Source organism: Chiloscyllium plagiosum, chromosome 7, assembly GCF_004010195.1.
Source record: "Chiloscyllium plagiosum isolate BGI_BamShark_2017 chromosome 7, ASM401019v2, whole genome shotgun sequence".
Lineage (NCBI taxonomy): Eukaryota > Metazoa > Chordata > Chondrichthyes > Orectolobiformes > Hemiscylliidae > Chiloscyllium > Chiloscyllium plagiosum.
Genome location: NC_057716.1, coordinates 72,231,713 through 72,250,416, shown reverse-complemented (window position 1 = coordinate 72,250,416; position 18,704 = coordinate 72,231,713). Strand labels below are relative to the sequence as shown.

Here is an 18,704-nt window from a genome sequence, read left to right as displayed (position 1 = left end):
ACTGAGGGATAGGATCGATTTATATTTAGAAAAGAATGGGCTTATCAGTGATAGGCAACATGGTTTTGTGGGGGAGAAATCGTGCCTTACCAACCTAACAGAGTTCTTCGAGGAAGTGACCAAGTTGATGGATGAAGGAAGGGCTGTTGATGTCATATGCATGGACTTTAGTAAGGCATTTGATAAGGTTCCCCATGGTAGACTAATGGAGAAAGTGAAGTCACATGGTGTGCAGGGTATTCTAGTTAGATGGATAAAGAACTGGTTGAGCAATAGGAAACAAGAGAGTAGTCGTTGAAGGGAGTTTCTCGAAATGGAGAAAGGTGACCAGTGGTGTTCCGCAGGGGTCAGTGTTGGGGCCACTGTTGTTTGTGATATACATAAATGATCTGGAAGAGGGCACTGTTGGTATGATCAGCAAGTTTGCAGATGACACGAAGATTGGTGGAGTAGCAGAAAGCATAAGGGACTGTCAAAGAATACAGGAGGATATGGACAGACTGGAGAGGTGGGTGGAAAAGTGGCAGATGGATTTCAATCCAGACAAATGTGAGGTGATGCATTTAGGCAAGACTAATTCTAAAGCAAATTATAGAATGAACGGAAGAAACTTGGGAAAAGTTGATGGGCAAAGAGATCTGAGAGTGTAGGTCCATTGTACCCTGAAGGTTGCTGCACAGGTGGATAGAGTGGTCACGAAGGCATATAGGATGCTTGCCTTCATTGGACGGGGTGTTCAGTATAAGAGCTGGTTCGGCAGCATTTAGAATACTGTGTACAATTCTGGTCACCACATTACCAAAAGGATGTGGATGCTTTGGAGAGGGTGCAGAGAAGGTTTACGAGGATCTTGCCTGGTATAGAAGGTGCTAGCTATGAAGAGAGGTTGAGTAGGTTAGGTTTATTTTCATTAGAATAAAGGAGATTGAGGGGGGACATGATTGAGGTTTACAAAATCATGAAGGGTATAGACAGGATGGATAGAGACAAGCTTTTTCCTCCAGAGTGAAGGATTCAATAACCAGAGGTCATGCCTTCAAGTTGAGAGGTGGAAAGTTTAAGGGGGATACACGCGGCAAGTACTTTACACAGAGGGTGGTGGGTGTCTGGAACGCATTGCCAGCAGAGGTGGTAGAGGCGGGCATGGTAGATTCATTTAAGATGTATCTGGACAGATAGATGAGTAGGTGGGGAGCATAGGGATACAAATACTTAGGAATTAACCGACAGGTTTAGACAATACATTTGGATCAACTCAGGTTTGGAGAGCCGAAGGACCTGTACCTGGGCTGTAAATTTTCTTTGTTCTTTGTTTAATATGTATTTCCCAATAGCTTGAAGACTCTAAAACATGACTACAAATTTCCATAAGTGCTAATCAAATGGCACACCCAAACTAATAGCTGTTATTCAGAGATTTGAAATACAAACTTTTTATAGCATTGACCATTGTGTCAAGTGTTACATCAGAAAATTTCTAAAAACCTAGAACTTAATTTTTTTGGTAAACTCTTTGGTTTCATCACTGAAGTTAATCGCGCAATCAGCAACTGAAAAATCAGAGCACCTTGGGTCCAATAACATTTATAATAAATTGGGAGCCTCAGAATTTACACAGTATAGATAAAGACTCTTTGGCCTACCACATCCCCAGCCATCATGTTTTTAATCCCAACTTCCAGCACATGACCTGTAGCTTTTTGTGCTAGGGCATTTCAACTGTTCATCTAAATACTTAGTCTTTTTTTTGGTTTGAGGATTCTACCTTGACCACCCTTTTCAGCAGAGTTCCAAATTCTCAATTGGCTAGGTGAAAAATATATTTCCTCAAATCCCTTTGAACCTCCTGCTCCTTACCTTAAAACTGAGTCCTCATGTTAATGGTCACTCCACAAAAGGGAGAAAAGTTTCTCATCTATGCCCCTCATACTTCTGTATACGTCAATCAGGTTCCTCCTCAGCCTTCTCTGCTCTAAGGAAAACACCACCAATCTATCCGGTCTCTCTTCATAGCTGAATTGCTCCAGCCCATGCAACATCCTGGTGAATCTCCTCCAAATCCTCTCGAATGCAACCACACACTTCCTATCGGGAAGCAACCAAAAATGCTCAAGTGTTCCACCTTAGCCTATCATTATATAAACGCTGATCAGGAGTGTGAAGTCTACAGTCATGTTTTCTTAAAATTATCCATTAAATCTGTGATATGTCAGTATGTTTACCAGAAGTATTGGTGAGAATAATGCCACACTTAGTCATATTGACAACATTAGTCATATTGACTTAATCATATAGTCAACATTGACCGCAACACAATACAACCAATGGGTCATATTTTCATTGGCTGGGGACATCAACAGATTACGTATGAGCATCAGACAGAAATTGTGACATTTGCAAAGACATTTGCATGGGCAGCAATTGTATAGCAAATGGTATGTAATAGAAATGTTTGACAATTATCAGTCCACCAATCAACAAGTTTCAAAAAATCATTTTTAATCCATCTGTTTGGACATCTGATGTGGAGGTGCTGGTGCTGTATTGGGGTGGACAAAATCACACCATACCAGGTTATAGTCCAACAGGTTTATTTCAAAGTACAAGCTTTCAGAGGGCTGCTCCTTTGTCAGATAGTGAGTTGGGCAGAATACATAGAACATAGAATTTATAAGTAAAAGACCAAAGTGTCATACAACAGATGTGATGTATTAAGACAAACCCAAATGGCTGTTAAGTCTTTATCACTTGGAATGAAGATGTAGGTTTTGATTGATTCATATGTAAATCCCAAAATTTCTTTGAAGTCACTGCCCTGAGATAACTTAAGGTTTCATCAATCTTAAAAAAAAAAAGTGACATCTCAGCTCAGACAGTGCATGAAAGGTGTGAGATTAGGATCTGTCTGTATCCCAATCTAGAGTCAGACTGGATTTATTTCCAAAGTAGGAATCTAAAAAATGGATTGCCTGTGCTTTTTGAACAAAATAGAATACACCCCATTAACTTATATGTGAGCATGTCTGCTAGTGTGATGGGGTCACCTGTAGCGTGACATGAACCCAAGGTCCCGGATGAGACCGTCCTCATGGGTTATGAACTTGGCTATCAGCCTCTGCTAGGCGACATGTTGTTGTTGCGTATCCATCTTGGACAACATTTGCATGAAGATCAGAGGCTGAATATCCTTGATCACTGAAGTGTTTTGGTGATGGTGTCCATTTATCCATTGTCGTAGCATCTGCATGATTTTGCCAATACACCATGCCTCGGGTCATCCTCATCTGCAGTGTATGACATCGACAACGTTGGCCGCGTCACTAGTACCTGCCACACACGTGGCGGGTGGTGTTCCCACATCTAATGTTAGTATCCATGTCGATAGACTGACATGTCTTGCAGTTGCTGCCATGACAGGGTTGTATGGTGTTGTGGTCAATGAATTGCTGCCAACAACAGTCTGTTTAAGGTTTGGCAGTTGTTTAAAGGGGAGGAGTGGAGCCATAGGAAAGATTGTGGAGAGGTGCTCATCCTTATCGATGTGTTGCAGGCTGCAAAGAACATGGCATAGTTTCTCCGCACCCGAAAAGTACCAGATGACAAAAGGTACCCTATCGGTCGTATCCTGTGCCTGTCTCCTGAGGTCATTATGGTTTTTCGCTGTGACGTGTCGGAACTGTCGATCAGTGAATTGAGCATTGTATCCTGCTCTTATGAGGGCATCCTTCAGCATCTTCAGTCTGTCTTACACTTAATGTGCATGTTGGTGATATAGTTATGTCGCCGCGTCTGCTTGGCAGTGTCTTGTAGCTGTACTGCTGTATCTTAAGCGAAAGCGGAGAATGTGGACTCCATCTCAATTTCAAGGTTACGGCACCTGCTGTAGAGTTGATAGAAGAGATGATTGAGTAGTTTACGGGGATATGACGGATAGGTCTCTCAGCATAGTCAGTATTGTAGGTTGACTTGAGTGGGTTCATGATCCGTAGTCCTGAACGGCACCCTCATAACAGCTTATAATGCTCAACTCATCAATCGCCAAACCGATGTGCCACAGCTAGAAACTGCAATGACCTCCTCAGGAGACGGACATGGGATATGACCATTAGGATACTCATCATCGTCCAGTACTACATGGGAGTGGAGACTACGCCAAGTTCTTTGCAGTTAATAACACATTATTGACAAGGATTAGCACCTTGCCAAGACCTTCCCTAACCTTCCACGTCTCGCCTTTAAAACAACCACCAAAACTTAAATATTGTTCACAGCAAACTACCCAGCCTTCAGGACAACATTGACCACAACACAATACAACCCTATCATAGCAACCACTGCAAGATGTGTCTGAGATGGATACTACAATTACACTTCGGCACACCACCCACTACATGCGTGGCAGGTATTCATGTGACTCTGCCAACGTTGGCACACTCATCAGCTAGAGGCAAGGATGCCCCAAGGCATGATATAGTAACAAAACCATGCAGACGCTATGACAATGGATAAATGACACCGCACAGCAATCAGCAGGCAGGGATGTTCCCTCCCAAGTGGGGAGGCCCTCAGAGGTCAAATGTCCTTGACCGCTATCTTCAGGTGAATGTCCTCCAAGGCAGACTTCAGGATACACAACAACATAGGGTTGCCAAACAGAGGCTGATGGCCAAGTTCCCATGACGACAGCCTCAACTGGGATCTTGGATTCATGTCACACTATGTGTGACCCCACCACATAGCACATAGACATACACACTCACACAGACCCACTCTCATGCTCTCACAGGCATATATTCTATCTCTCACACTTACCCTCTCCTTCTCTTCCACACACACACGCAAGTCTGAGAGAGTATTTGCAGATGCATTCTATTTTATTCCAAAAGCACAATCTGTCAGCAGTCTGTCAATGTGGCATTTGATAGATTCCTACTTTGGAAATAAAACCAGTCTGACTCCAGGTTGGGATACAGATAGATTGTAACCTCACACTTTGTCTGAGTGGAGATGTCATCTTTAATCAGATACAAATTAAACCAAGTTATCTCAGGGCAGTGACTTAAAAGAAATTCTGGGATTTACATGTCAATCACTGCATCCTCATTCGAAGTGATTAAAGACTAAAGAGCCATCTAAGTTTGTCTGATACATTGCATAAATTGTTATACTTTCAAATAAACCTGTTGGACTGCAATCTGGTGTTGTTTGATTTTTAACCTCTAGGCCATGTGAAACTGGAATTGGAACCCCCTGGCCCAGAAATAGTGACATTGTCACTGCACTACAAAAACCCTGCAACTCCCTAAATAGCCAAGTGTAGTTTTTGGATCTATTGACCTCCGAGTCAGCATGCTACCACTGCCTGGCTCTATATGCTTAAGGTTTATGCTGCCTCTAATAACTGATTTCTGATATAGTTTAAACCCAATTAAGTAGATCATTTTACCAGCCTAATCCTAATAAAGTGAATAATAAACAATGCACACAAAGGAACTTAGCCTGACAAAGTCCATTCTCAAGAGATACTTAGAGTCAGAGATGTACACCATTAGATTGTAATAGATCCAAGTAACAACATCCTTGAAAGTTCCAATCTTTCTTCTGATACCTGACCATATTCAAACTGAACATAATTTTGCATAATCTAAACTTTAGACCTGGGGCAAACAAGGACGCTGCAAAGAACTACACAGAATCCAACATCAAATGAGGAATCAAAGACAGTGTATCTGACATAAATGCGTTATGGGCACATCATAACCTGGTACTGAGGAACATTGCCAAGGTAATGTAAAAACTTTACCCTCCATATATTCCTGCAGCAATTCACTGAATAGTGTTTAATGGCAACTTAGTTCCATTCTCTGACAGTAATGCACCTCAACTAGAACATAAAATTTGTCCTTCACAAGAAGAATATAAACAAGTGTCGTTAAAAACAAAGTCACTGCATGCAAGCTTTCCTTTACACTATTAGCTGTGTATTTATTTGGGCTAGGAGCAAGTGAGGACTGCAGATGCTGGGGATCAGAATAGAGTGTGCGGTGCTGGAAAAGCACAGCCTGTCAGGCAGCATCCTAGGAGCAGGAGAATCAATGTTTCAGGCATAAGCCCTTCATCAGGAATGAGGCTTGTGGGGTAAGGAAGCTGAGAGATAAATTGGGCGGGGGGCGCAGGGTAGCTGAGAGGATGATAGGTAGATGAAAAACCAATGGCATGCTGATGCTCATTAAGCCTTTCTGAATAAGGTCTAAGGTTGGATCTGGGATAAGGTGGCAGGGTGGGGGAAAGGTGAGGAAATGAGGAAACTGGTGAATTTTACATTGATCCAGTGTGGTTGGAGGGTCCCAAGGTGTAAGATGAGGTGTTCTTCCTCCAGGCGGCAGCTGGCAAGAGTTTGGCGAAGGAGACGGCCCGAGACCTGCATGTCCTTGGGGGAAGTGGGAGGGGCAGTTAAAGTGTTCAGCCATGGGACAGTGGGGTTGCTTTGTGCATGAGAGCTGGGCTGTCTGAGTAAATGCAAAATGAAAAGATCCATCCTTTTAAAAAAAAGTGCCACTTGTGCTTTCGGAGGTCCTCAAGTTCAATCTGGATGTAATTAACTAATGGATTCATAGCAGAAATTGAGCTGAAACAGAAGATGAGAGAATTAACAAAGAAAGCGTTGGAAGCTACTTATCAAACACGAGTTGCAGGAAAAATTGGGTGGGAAGGTTTGCAGTGGCAGCTGGAAAAGATTCTTGAAAAGACCACAACAAACTTGTAGATAGTTAAAGATTTTTTAAAACTAATTAAGTGAAGGAGGATAGCAGAAAAATGGTATGCTGCGTCTTGTTTTTACCTGCTGCATAGGTTGCTGCACATATCCCTGCTGTTGAAGCACCTGTTGATTAACTGATGGACCAGAGGCAGAATAGTTAGATGTAGGAAGTGGCTGTCCTGGAGATGCCATAATAAATCCAGGCTGCTGTTGTGGCTGAAGCACGACAGATGATGGGAATATGGCAGTGTGGCTATCTGGAGCTTCAGCAGATGGCTGACGGCCAAGGCTCATCTGGCTAAACTGGGCTCCAAGACTTTCTTGCTGCATGAAAAAATAAAAAAAAAGTTATAATTAAACTAGAACTGAATGAGTAATTGGCACATTTCCTCTTATTCTACATAACCAATGGCATGCTGATGCTTATTAAGCCTTTCTGAATAAAGGTCCAATTTAATACTACGAAAAACACCTCTTTGTATTAAAAAGTAACTAAGTTCAAGAGAGAGAGGTTGTGATTTCCCAATCATTCAGAGAAAATTGGTATCACTGGCAAGGCCAGCATATATTACCCAATTGTACTTGCCTTTGAGACACTGGGGGTTGAGAGCCACCTTCTTCTCAACTGAGCTGTTTGCTAGGCCATTTCAAAGAGCAGTTAACATTTGCCCATATTGCTGTGGGTCTGAGATGTCTAGGTCCTAAACTGAGAAAATATGTCAGATTTCCTTCCCTAAAAGGGACCTTAATGAATCAGATTTTTTTTTTAATAATCCATTAGTTAAATGATCACCACTACTGCTGTAAGCAATTTTTTTGAAATAATTCCAAGTTATTCAAACAAACTGAATGAAAAATTCCCAAGTTGCCATCAAATAATCTAAATTAATATCCCTGGCCCATTAGTCTAGATCTCTCAGTCATATTAGAAATTGTGGGCGAGGAACATATCAATATATATGAAGGAAGATGAGTGTTATGGCACTGACTTGAGAGAGATTTCAACATATCCCATATAGCGTAGAAATTTACACAGGCCTTCTGCCAAATATACTGACTGCACTTTATCCATAATGCAATTTTTTTAATGCTACGTTTATATTACAGTTCAAAATAAATTACGGACAGTGTTAGACCCAAAGAGGCATCACAAAGTTGCCAAAAGGAAAAAAGCAAGACTGAACTGGTTGAGTTCAGAATGCAGCACAGCAAGACCATGAAGTTGATTAAGAAGCAAAAAGTACAGCAGAAAACAAACTTACAGTCTGCTTTTATGAGCTTGCAAAGGGTTTTAAAGTGAAGACAAATGTAGGCCCCTAACAGTCATAATTCTGAGCATGGTGGCTCAGTGGTTAGCACTACTGCCTCACAGAGCCAGGCACCTGGGTTCGATTCCAGCGACTGTGTTCAGTTTGCACATTCTCCCAGAGTCAGCGTGGGTTTCCTTGTGGTGTTCCAGTTTCCTCCCACAGTCCAAAGATGAGCAGGTTAGGTGAATTGGCCATGCTAAATTGCTCATAGCATTCAGGGACATGTAAGTTAGGTGCATTCATCAGGGCTAAAGTAGAGTCATAGGGAAGGGGAACAGTTTTGGTTGGGTTTCTCTTCGGAGGGTCGGTGTGGACTTGTTGCGCCAAATGGCCTGTTTCCACACTGTTTCCATTCTATGATAATGGAGAACAAGGAAATAGCAGGGCAATTAACCAATTAATTTTGTTCTAACTTCATAAAAGACAAAAAAAACTTCCCAGAAGTACTCAGGAAGCAAGGACCATTGAGAAGGAGGAATCAAAAGGATATTAGGGCCACAGTCATAAGGGATTCTATTATAAGGGGAGTAGATAGGCGGTTCTGTGGCCAAAAACAGGACTCCCGGATGGTATGTTGCTTCCCAGGTGCTTGGGTCAGGGATGTCACCAATCGGCTGCAGAACATTCTAAAAGGGAAGGGTGAACAGCCAGTTATCTTGGTACATATAGGCACCAACGATACAAGGAAAAAACAGGATGAAGTTAGAGAGTCATAGAGATGTACAGCATGGAAACAGACCCTTTGGTCCAACCCGTCCATCCTGACCAGATATCCCAACCCAATCTAGTCTCACCTGCCAGCACCTGGCCCATATCCCTCCAAACCCTTCCTATTCATATACCCATCCAAATGCCTCTTAAATGTCACAATTGTACCAGCCTCCACCACTTCCTCTGGCAGCTCATTCCATACATGTACCACCCTCTGTGAAAAAGTTGCTCCTTAGGTCTCTTTTATATCTTTCCCCTCTCACCCTAAACCTATGCCCTCTCATTCTGGACTCCCAGACCCCAGGGAAAAGGCTTTGTCTATTTATCCATGCCCCCATAATTTTGTAAACCTCTATAAGGTCACCCCTCAGCCTCCGACGCTCAGGGAGCTAGGAGAGAAGTTAAAGAGGAGGACTTCAAAAGGTAGTGATCTCGGGATTACTACCAGTGCCATGTACTAGTCAGCGTAGAAATCAAAAAATAGGCAGGATGAGCACGTGGCTTGAGGGATGGCATAGGAGGGAGGGGTTCAGATTTGTTGGACATTGGGACCAGTTCTGGGGAAGGTGGGACTATTACAAAATTGATGGTCTACATCTGAACCAGACTAGAACCAATGTCTTTGGGCGAGTTTTTGCTACTGCTGTTGGAGAGGTTTAAACTAATGTGGCAGGGGGCTGGGAACCAGAAGAGAAAACAAGTAGACAGCGACGTGGAAACTGTAAGAATCATGAAAATAGCATGAATAAAAGGGAGTCGGCAGAGAGCAGAAGATCGCAAAAGAACTGACGGCCTGAAGTGCATCAACTTCAATGCAAGGAGTATAGTGTGAAAGGGAGATGAACTTAGGACTTGGATTGGTGCCTGGGAGTATGACGTTATTGCAATCACAGAGACTTGATTGAAGGAAGGAAATGATTGGCAACTAAATATTCTAGGATGTAGGTGCTTCAGACATGACAGGGAGGGAAGTAAAAGGGGAGGCGGAGTTGCATTGCTGATCAGGAATGATATCACGGCTGTGCTAAAGGAGGACACGATGGAGGTCTTGGGTAGTGAGGCATTATGGGTGGAGCTGAGAAATAAGAAGGGTGCAGTTACATTGTTGGGGCTGTATCACAGGCCTCCCAACAGTGAGTGTGAGGTAGAAGAACAAATGGGTAAACAGATCACAGAAAGATGTGGAGGCAATAGGGGAGTGGTGATGGGAGATTTTAATTTTCCCAACATTGACTGGGATTCACTTAGCATCAGAGAGGTCTGGATGGGATAGAATTTGTAAAAAACATCCAGGAGAGTTTTCTCGAGCAGTATGTCAATAGTCCTACGAGGGAAGAGTCCATATTGGACTTGGTACTGGGGAACGAGCCAGGACAGGTGGTAGAAGTTGCAGTGGGGGAATTCTTTGGGAACAGTGACCACAATTCTGTAAGTTTTAGAATACTCGTAGATAAAGATGAGAGTGGTCCTAAGGGAAGAGTACTAAAGTGGGCCAAGGCCAATTTTATCAAAATTAGGCAGGAGCTGGGAAATGTGGATTGGACATAACTATTTGAAGGGAAGTCGACATTTGATATGTGGGAGGCTTTCAAAGATAGATTAACGGTAGTGCAGGAGAGGCATGTCCCATTGAAAGCAAAGGATAGGAAGGTCAAGATTGGTGAACCGTGGATGACAGGAGAAATTGTCAGATGAGCCAAGAGGAAAAGGGAAGCATACATAAGGTCTAGGCAGCTAAGAATAGAACGGGCCCCGGAGGAATATCAGAAGAGTAGGACAAGTCTTAAACAAGGAATCAAGCGGGCTAAAAGGGGTCATGAAATAACTTTAGCGAGCCCAATTAAGCAGAATCCCAAAGCACTTTATTCTTATATAAGAAGCAAGTGGGTAACTCCAGAAAGGATTGGTCCACTAAAGGAAAATGAAGAAAGGCTGTGTATTGAACCTGATGGAATGGGGGAGATTCTGAATGATTACTTTGCAGTGATCACTGAGGAGAAAAACATGATGAACGCTGAGATTAGAGATAGAAGTTTGACTTGTATGGATCACGTTGACATAAGTAGGGAAGATGTGTTGGGTAGGCTAGAGGTTATTAAGTTGGACAAATCCCCAGGACCAAATGGGATCTATCCCAGGTTGCTGAGGGAGGTGAGAGAGGAAATAGCTGGGGCCCTGACAGATATCTTTGTAGCATCCTTAAATACAGGTGACGTGCCAGAGGATTGGAAGGTTGCTCATGTTGTCCCCCTGTACAAGACATGTAGTAGGGATATTCCGGGTAACTACAGACCAGTGAGCCTGACGTCGGTGGTGGAAAAGTTGCTGGAGATCTATTTATATTTAAAAAAGAATGAGCTTATCAGTGATAGGCAACATGGTTTTGTGGGGGAGAAATTGTGCCTTACCAACTTACTAGAGTTCTTCGAGGAAGTGACCAAGTTGATAGATAAAGGACGGGCTGTTGATATCATATGCATGGACTTTAGTAAGGCATTTGATAAGGTTCCCCATGGTAGACTAATGGAGAAAGTGAAGTCACATGGTGTGCAGGGTATTCTAGTTAGATGGATGGGTGGAAAAGTGGCAGATGGATTTCAATCCAGACAAATGTGAGGTGATGCATTTAAACAAGACTAATTCCAGAGCAAATTATACAATGAACGGAAGAGCCTTGGAAAAAGTTGATGGGCAGAGAGATCAGGGAGTGCAGGTCCTTTGTATGCTGAAGGTTGCTGCACAGGTGGATAGAGTGGTCAACAAGGCCTATGGTATATTTGCTTTCATTGGACGGGGTGATCAGTATAAGAGCTGGCAAGTCATGTTAAAATTGTACAAGACATAGTATTCTAAATGCTGCTGAACCAATGTACAGTTTTGGTCGCCACATTACCAAACAGATGTGGACGCTTTGGAGAGAGTGCAGAGAAGGTTTACAACGATGTTGCTTGGTATGGAAGGTGCTAGCTATGAAGAGAGGTTGACTAAGTTAGGTTCGTTTTCATTAGAAAAAAGGAGATTGGGGGAGAACCTGATAGAGGTTTACAAAATCATGAAGGGTATAGACAGGGTGGATAGAGACAAGCTTTTTCCCTAGGATGAAGGATTCAATAACGAGAGGTCAGGCTTTCAAGGTGAGAGGTAGAAAGTTTAAGGGGGGGATACACGCGGCAAGTACTTCACACAGAGGGTGGTGGGCATCTGTAACGCATTGCCAGAATTAGTAGTAGAGGCAGACACAGTAGATTCATTTAAGAATAAGGGGTAGGCCACTTAGAACAGAGTTGAGGAGAAACTTCTTCACCCAGAGAGTGGTGGGTGTATGGAATGCTCTGCCCCAGAAGGCTGTGGAGGCCAAGTCTCTGGATACTTTCAAGAAAAAGAGTTGGATAGAGCTCTTAAGGATAGTGGAATCAAGAGTTATGGGGCTAAGGCAGGAACAGGATACTGATTGAGGATGATCAGCCGTGATCATAATGAATGTGGTGCTGGCTCGAAGGGCAGAATGGCCTACTCCTGCACCTATTGTCTATTGCGTCTGGACAGATGCACGAGTAGGAGGGAGCAGAGGGATACAGATACTTTGGAAATGGGCAACAGGTTTAGACAGTACATTTGGATCAGCTCAGGCTTGGAGGGCCGAAGGGCTTGCTTCTGAGCTGTAAATTTTCTTTGTTCTTTGTCTTTGTTATTAGTATTAGTAAATAAATAACGCTGGAGAAATTAAAATAATCAAGGAGATAGCCACGGAAGTTGCATTGGCTGTCACCTTCCAAATTCTTTAAATTCTGGAACAGCCTCAGCAAATTAGAGGAGGCATGTAATGCAACTCTGCTGTTTAAAAGGGGAGGAAGTGGGTAAACCAGAATGTACACAGACCAGTTAGCCTAACGGAACAGGGAAAATGCTGGCATTTGTTATAAAGAATGTGATAACAGGATACTTATAAAAAAAAAAATTAACGATATTACATCAACTCAACATGCACTTATAAAACAGAAGGAGCTTTTTGAGAACTTGGATTATCAGTAAGTTTTTGAAGTGCCACTTTGAAATTAGTTGGCAAAAATCAAAGTCTTTGGGATACTGGCATGGACTGTGAATTGGTTGGCATGCAGGAAACACAAGTTTGGAATAACTGGTATTTTTCAGAAATGAAGGCAGTGTCAATGGGGGTATCGACATAATCACGGCTTGGTCGCAAGCTATTCACAACATAACAACAATTTAGATGAAGGAATCAAGTGTAATATTTCCTCATCTGCTGATAACACAAACTAGGTTAGAGTGAGAATGATGGGGGAGATGCAAAGGGCCATTTAGATAATTTGAATGAATGGTAAAATACATGGCAGATGCAGTAAAACTTGGAAAAATGTGTAGGAGAAACAAAATGGCAGATAATCTAAATCATGATAGGTTGGAAAATATTAAATGTACAAAGGGACTGGCATGTCTTTGTCCACTCATCACTGAAAGCAAGTATGCAGGCACTGTAAGCAGTTGAGAATGCAAATGGTATTTGGCCTTCATTGCATACGTGTTTGAGTACAGGACCAAGAAGTCTCACAGCAGTTGTACAGGAGCTTGATAAGAGCACATTTGGAGTATTGTGCAGAGTTTTGGTCTTTTTACCAAAACAAGGAGATACATACCATTAAGGCAATGCAGCAAAGATTTACCAGACTGATTCCTGGGCTGGCAAGTGAGGAAAGATAAGGTTGCCTCAGTCTATATACACTGGCATAAAGCAAAATGAGGATATCTCACAGGACCCAGTATTGATGGGCTCAACAGACCAAATGGCCTATACCTCCTCACATTTTAAGTCATCTGGGTGACAAATCACTCAGTAAAATAGATTTCTTTGGACTTTATACTTCATTATTAATATTCATACTTCAAAATCAATAAGGAATATTCACACTTTATCTCCATCTCTTTTGTTGATGCTTATGTCCATGCTCAGGGTACTTGCCCAATGTTTGAAATTAAATAAAAAATGAAATAAAGGATCAAGGATCGGCACTCAGGCAATCGCAGGTTGTGTGCCCAGTTGTGGAGACACTCTTGGATGCACCCATAATGGAAATCAATAGATTTCACTTCAGTTCTATTGCAATTATACATAAGAAACTAGCATTTTGTACTTGAGATAAAGGTAGGGACAAAGCAAAACTATGAAATCAAATAGCTTTTACATTAATCATGTGTTGCATGCTTCTTGTTTAACTTAGGAATATAAGCTACTTTTACCTTAAACCCAACCAAAAATATTTTTAGTTAAGTCTTAGTCTGAGTGAGCTTACATGGGCTTAAGTGTATTATAATTAAGCAATTCATTTGCAGTAGCAGTAAACTAAGTCAACGGCAACTTTGCTGAATTTTTCATTGTAAATGTAAACACAAAGTAAACTAACAACAGCTTCTGTTGGAAGTAATTAGTTTTCGGCTTTTTTAAATACAAGAAATAAAAAGCATAATGAAATTTGAGGGCAGTATCTTTTGGTTAAAATATCGTCCCTTCTGACAGGTTTTTCAACTATGACTAGAATGGGTACTTTTTAAAAAGTCAACTTGAGCTCTACCAAGAAGACGCTTTACTACCTGAATTTAAGTATGGATTTCAACTAAAGAAATACTATTAAGATAATTCTTTAATCATCTTAAAGAATAAATGCTTATATAAAGAAACTAAATTTAAAAACCTCTTCAGCATCATCAAGAGTAAGACATAGCAAGTACGTAAAATTACAAGCAACAGTGAAAAGACAGACATACATGTCTACAAACTACAGATCAGAAAGATGAAAATAGAATATTGAGTGTCTATACCACAGTGTATTGCTGGGTGGGTGATACTGGCAGGAGTTGTGGTGGGTAAGAGACCGCAGTGTACTGGATAGGCTGTGAAGAAGACTGCAGAGCCCGAATTGGCTGAAGAAGCAATAGTTTGCACAGTTAAATTAGCAAAGTTCTCCTTAAAACAGCCCGAAAGGTTGCAGTGTAATTCAACAAAAACAAGATCACATTACTCCAATTTTTAAAAGTTTTATAACCAAAAACTGTCAAGAAGTATCATTTCATATCCTTATGCTTATTGTAAAACCGCTTTGCAACAAATAAATCAATACTTCAAAATATTCCTTAAGGTTAGTGTTTGGTTTGGTTCACCCAATTTACAAATGCATTCCTGTAATCAACTTTCAATATATTCAAAGCAGCAAGAACTGAAGGGATACAGAAATTTAGGAGTTCAAGTACAGAAATCACAAAAATCAGGTGGAAAGGCACAAAACATAATTTATTTTAGCTACATAGAAGCAAAAACAGAAATTACTGGAAAAAACTCAGCAAGTCTTGCAGCAGTGGAGAGAAAGCACAGTAAACGTTTCAGAACTCAAATCATTAATTCTGCTTTTTCTCCACAGATCTTCACTGCCAGATCTGCTCAGATTTTCCAGAAACTTCTGTTTTTGTCTCTAATTTCCAGCATTTGCTGTTTTTTTTTGTTTAGCTACATAAAACTCTGCTTAAACTCCACTTGGAGTATTTTCATCAGTTCTAGGCATCACACTACAAAGGAAGTATATTGGCATTGAAGGGCCTGCAGTGCAGATTCAACAGGTAGTTAAAAAGCTGCGATGACTGCAGATGGCGGATGAGGATTTCCTTAGTTTTCAAGATTAAGGAGTGATCTAACTGTGGTGTTAAGATTAAGAGGAATTGAAAGGATACAATTTTTTTTTTTAAATTGGTGAAAGAGTTCACGACAAGGAGTAGCAGAAACCTGAAACACTTTCTTGAATAGGTGCTGAGATTAACTGCATTGAAAATTTCAATAAATAGATACACTTTTGATAGCCAAGAGTATGTGGCCATATAGAACTAAGACAAGATGCAGATAACAGGCTCACAGAAAATTGTATCAGGAGATCATTTGGCCCAAAGAGGCTGCTTCATCATTCAAAATGATCATGACTGATCCTCTATCTCAACGCCACACACCTCCGGTCATACCCCTTGTCATTTATGGCTTTAAAAAACCTATTTCTTTGTGAAGCACATTCAGAAACATGGCCTCCACAGCCTGCCGAGAATTCCACAGGTTCACCATCCTCAGAAGACATTTTGCCTCACCTCAGTCCAAGATGGCCTACTGCATATCCTGAGATACTGATCCATCCTTTCAGAGACCATTGCTAGGAGAATCAAATGTACCTGCATCCAGTCTGTACATTACCCTCAATTTTATGTTTCAATTAGATCCCCATCAATTTTTTTCCAAATCCAGTGAATAGGGGCCCAGTTGACCAAACTTCTTCTCATAAGAAATCTGTCATTACATGAATCAGTCTAATATACTTTTGCTGCACTCACTCTATGGCAAGTATATTTTTCATAGGCAGGAGACAAGAACTGCACACAATAATAAAGATGTGATCTCACTAAGGCCCTACACAGTTGTACTAAGATTTCCTTCCTTTTGTATCCTTTTGCAACGAAGTCTGAAACCTAACATATTATTTGCTTTCCGAACTGCTTGAAGCATTTGCATGCTTGCTTTCAGTATTTGGTGTACAGAGACATCTTTGCATCCTTCACACCCTTTCAATACCCTTATGGATGTGCACAGTCGACGACAATTAAACTGATTGATGGGATGATAGGCTGAATTGTCCACTTCTACTTTTACACTTTAGATTGGAAGGCACGCATGAGACCTTGTTGCCCATTACCAATTCCAGCCTGCTTTGTATATGCATCGGCAGTCAACATATTACCACCACTGGGGAAGCAATATTTGGGGGAGATGGGCAGCTCAGATTCTCGGAAATTCAATGGCTTGGCAACTGGACCAGAAGATGCTTGCTCTGCAACCCTAAGATGTTACAGGCAGGCTACATCAGTAATGAGAGAGACTTCTACACTAGTACAGGAAGATGGGCACCTTTTGGAGTTACAGCAGACTTAAGACTGTCAGAACTTTGTTGCATAAAGTGCTGGCCAGAATAAAGATACTGATGGATCCTGGACCCAAGTAATGGGCAGTAGGCAGGGAGGTTTGGATAGGTTGGAGAGTCCACTTGGGGAGGGAGAGGAGGTAAGATTTTCTGGTTTAGGACACACGTCATGTGTAGACAGCATTCGCCAACAAAAGTTTTTAAAATGGCAAGGAGGACAGTATTTTGTCCAAATATGGGCTGACCACCCATTCACCCTCTGTAATATGGGGTCAATTAATCCTGCTCATTTTGTCACAAAGCTAGTCCTTTCTTTCTCAAAGCTTTTCTCTGGCTCAAAGATACTCTGTCCTTTATTTTTTTCAGAGGGGTAGTAAACCATTCAGAGTGGTTTGGTACAGAGATGAAAAGGATTTTGAGAGGCCTTTTGTTTATATACAAACAGATGAGACTTCAGGCCAAAGATGGTCATGTTTTAGATGTGACCTCTAGGATGAAAGGGGAGTGGTCAGCTCTCTAGCTGAGCAGTTTAGTTCAGTCCAGACTGGTTGGGAGTTCAAATGCTAGGAGCTGTGTGACAACTCTCTCCTGCCCTTCCAAATTAAATCTGTAAGCATCTGACTCTTTATGTACTGTGTTTTAATGGGGATTTGCTTAGTGGGACTGTTGCGTATATTTGGAACAGCATACTTAAGTCTAGTTTGGGTAGACTGAGATCCGTCAGGGCTCTTTATTCTATTCTTCGTGTTTCATTATGCAATTTTGTGAATACATTTTTGTCTGTTTTAAACCTGGTAATAACCTCACTAACTTACTCAGGGTAATTTTACTGTACACCTCCCGAAACAAATTGCAAAGTTATGGTCTGGGCTGCCTGCTTAAGAATATTTTAAGAATCTGGCTTAGTGCATAATAATTTTCTAAGTCCCATGATTAAATAGATAATTATATAACATTTTAATTCAAAGATATGTTCAAGTCCAACTCCAAAATGGTCAAAGTTAGAATTCAAATATTATGTAACAGAATAGATTATCCTGAGGTAGAAAGCCCCAGTGACAAATTTGTTTAAAATAAAACAAAGTTCAGAACAGGAACCAGTTGTACTGCTGATGAATGTTGCTCATTCTTTTCTTTACGCTTGGCACTTGCTTAGCACAAGGCTAGAAACAGCAACGCAACACACATTATCTTCCCCAAGTTCTCCCATCAATAACTTAATTTTTTGTTGACTACAAAAATTACTCTTTTTTGAGCGAACTGAAATAATTAATTATATTATTCAACTCAAATATGACCAACTGAAGTAAAGTCAACAAAATAACAACAGTAAAATTTAGTTCAACATTAATAATTATTAATGTAGAAATTGTATTCCCACTCATACCTTTGAACTTTTAAATTACAATAAGCTAACCTGAGAAAGGATGTGATTTGCTACTTGCTGCTGTTGTGGAACAGGTGGTGGTTGCTGTGCAGGACCAGCCAATGAATTCCTTATAGTCTGCTGGGCTGGAGGTGGATTATACACTACTGCTGTACCATCTGGATTCATAAATGGTTGCCCTGGAGGAAAAAAATTGATGTGTATCAATGGAAATTAATAAAATGTGATTTAAACTAAATTAATAAAATAAGCACTTTTACTAGATTCATAAAATAAGCATTACTACATCTGAACAATTAGGATTGAAAAGCAAAGGGAGAGTGGAATGCAAAGAAGGAAAGTGAAATCTAAAACTTCAGGTTGCTTAATAAGTCAGGAAGGAAAGGCATAGAAAAATTGAGGAAAAATTATGAGGGTATGGCAAATCATGACTCAGAGTGCCAGGAATACCAGGCCTAATTTCATTTTCTTCTGTCAAAATAGTGAACTAATTCAGGATCACTCCAGCAGGCAAAGGTAACTAACTCACCAGGTAATTTCCTTCGTACCAACATTTTCCTTAAAATGTTCTG

At 41.1% G+C, this 18,704-nt stretch overlaps 1 protein-coding gene across 4 annotated transcripts in view; it reads right to left on the bottom strand.

Annotated features, from left to right (window-relative positions):
* LOC122551698 (R3H domain-containing protein 1) overlaps positions 1-18,347 on the bottom strand; it is an 85,387-nt gene extending 67,040 nt beyond the window's left edge. For 2 of the 4 annotated variants that reach the window (XM_043694028.1, XM_043694030.1), the window contains exons 1-3: positions 18,163-18,347; positions 14,617-14,718; positions 6,842-7,084 (exon numbers count right to left, since the gene is read on the bottom strand). In XM_043694028.1, the coding sequence (XP_043549963.1) occupies positions 6,842-7,084; positions 14,617-14,718; positions 18,163-18,300 (483 nt within the window). In that variant the 5' untranslated portion in view covers positions 18,301-18,347. Of the gene's footprint in view, positions 1-6,841; positions 7,085-7,346; positions 7,466-14,616; positions 14,719-18,162 lie in introns of those variants that run through there. The other 2 variants (XM_043694029.1, XM_043694031.1) reach the window with 2 other exon arrangements.
* Between the last annotated feature and the right edge of the window lie 357 nt (positions 18,348-18,704).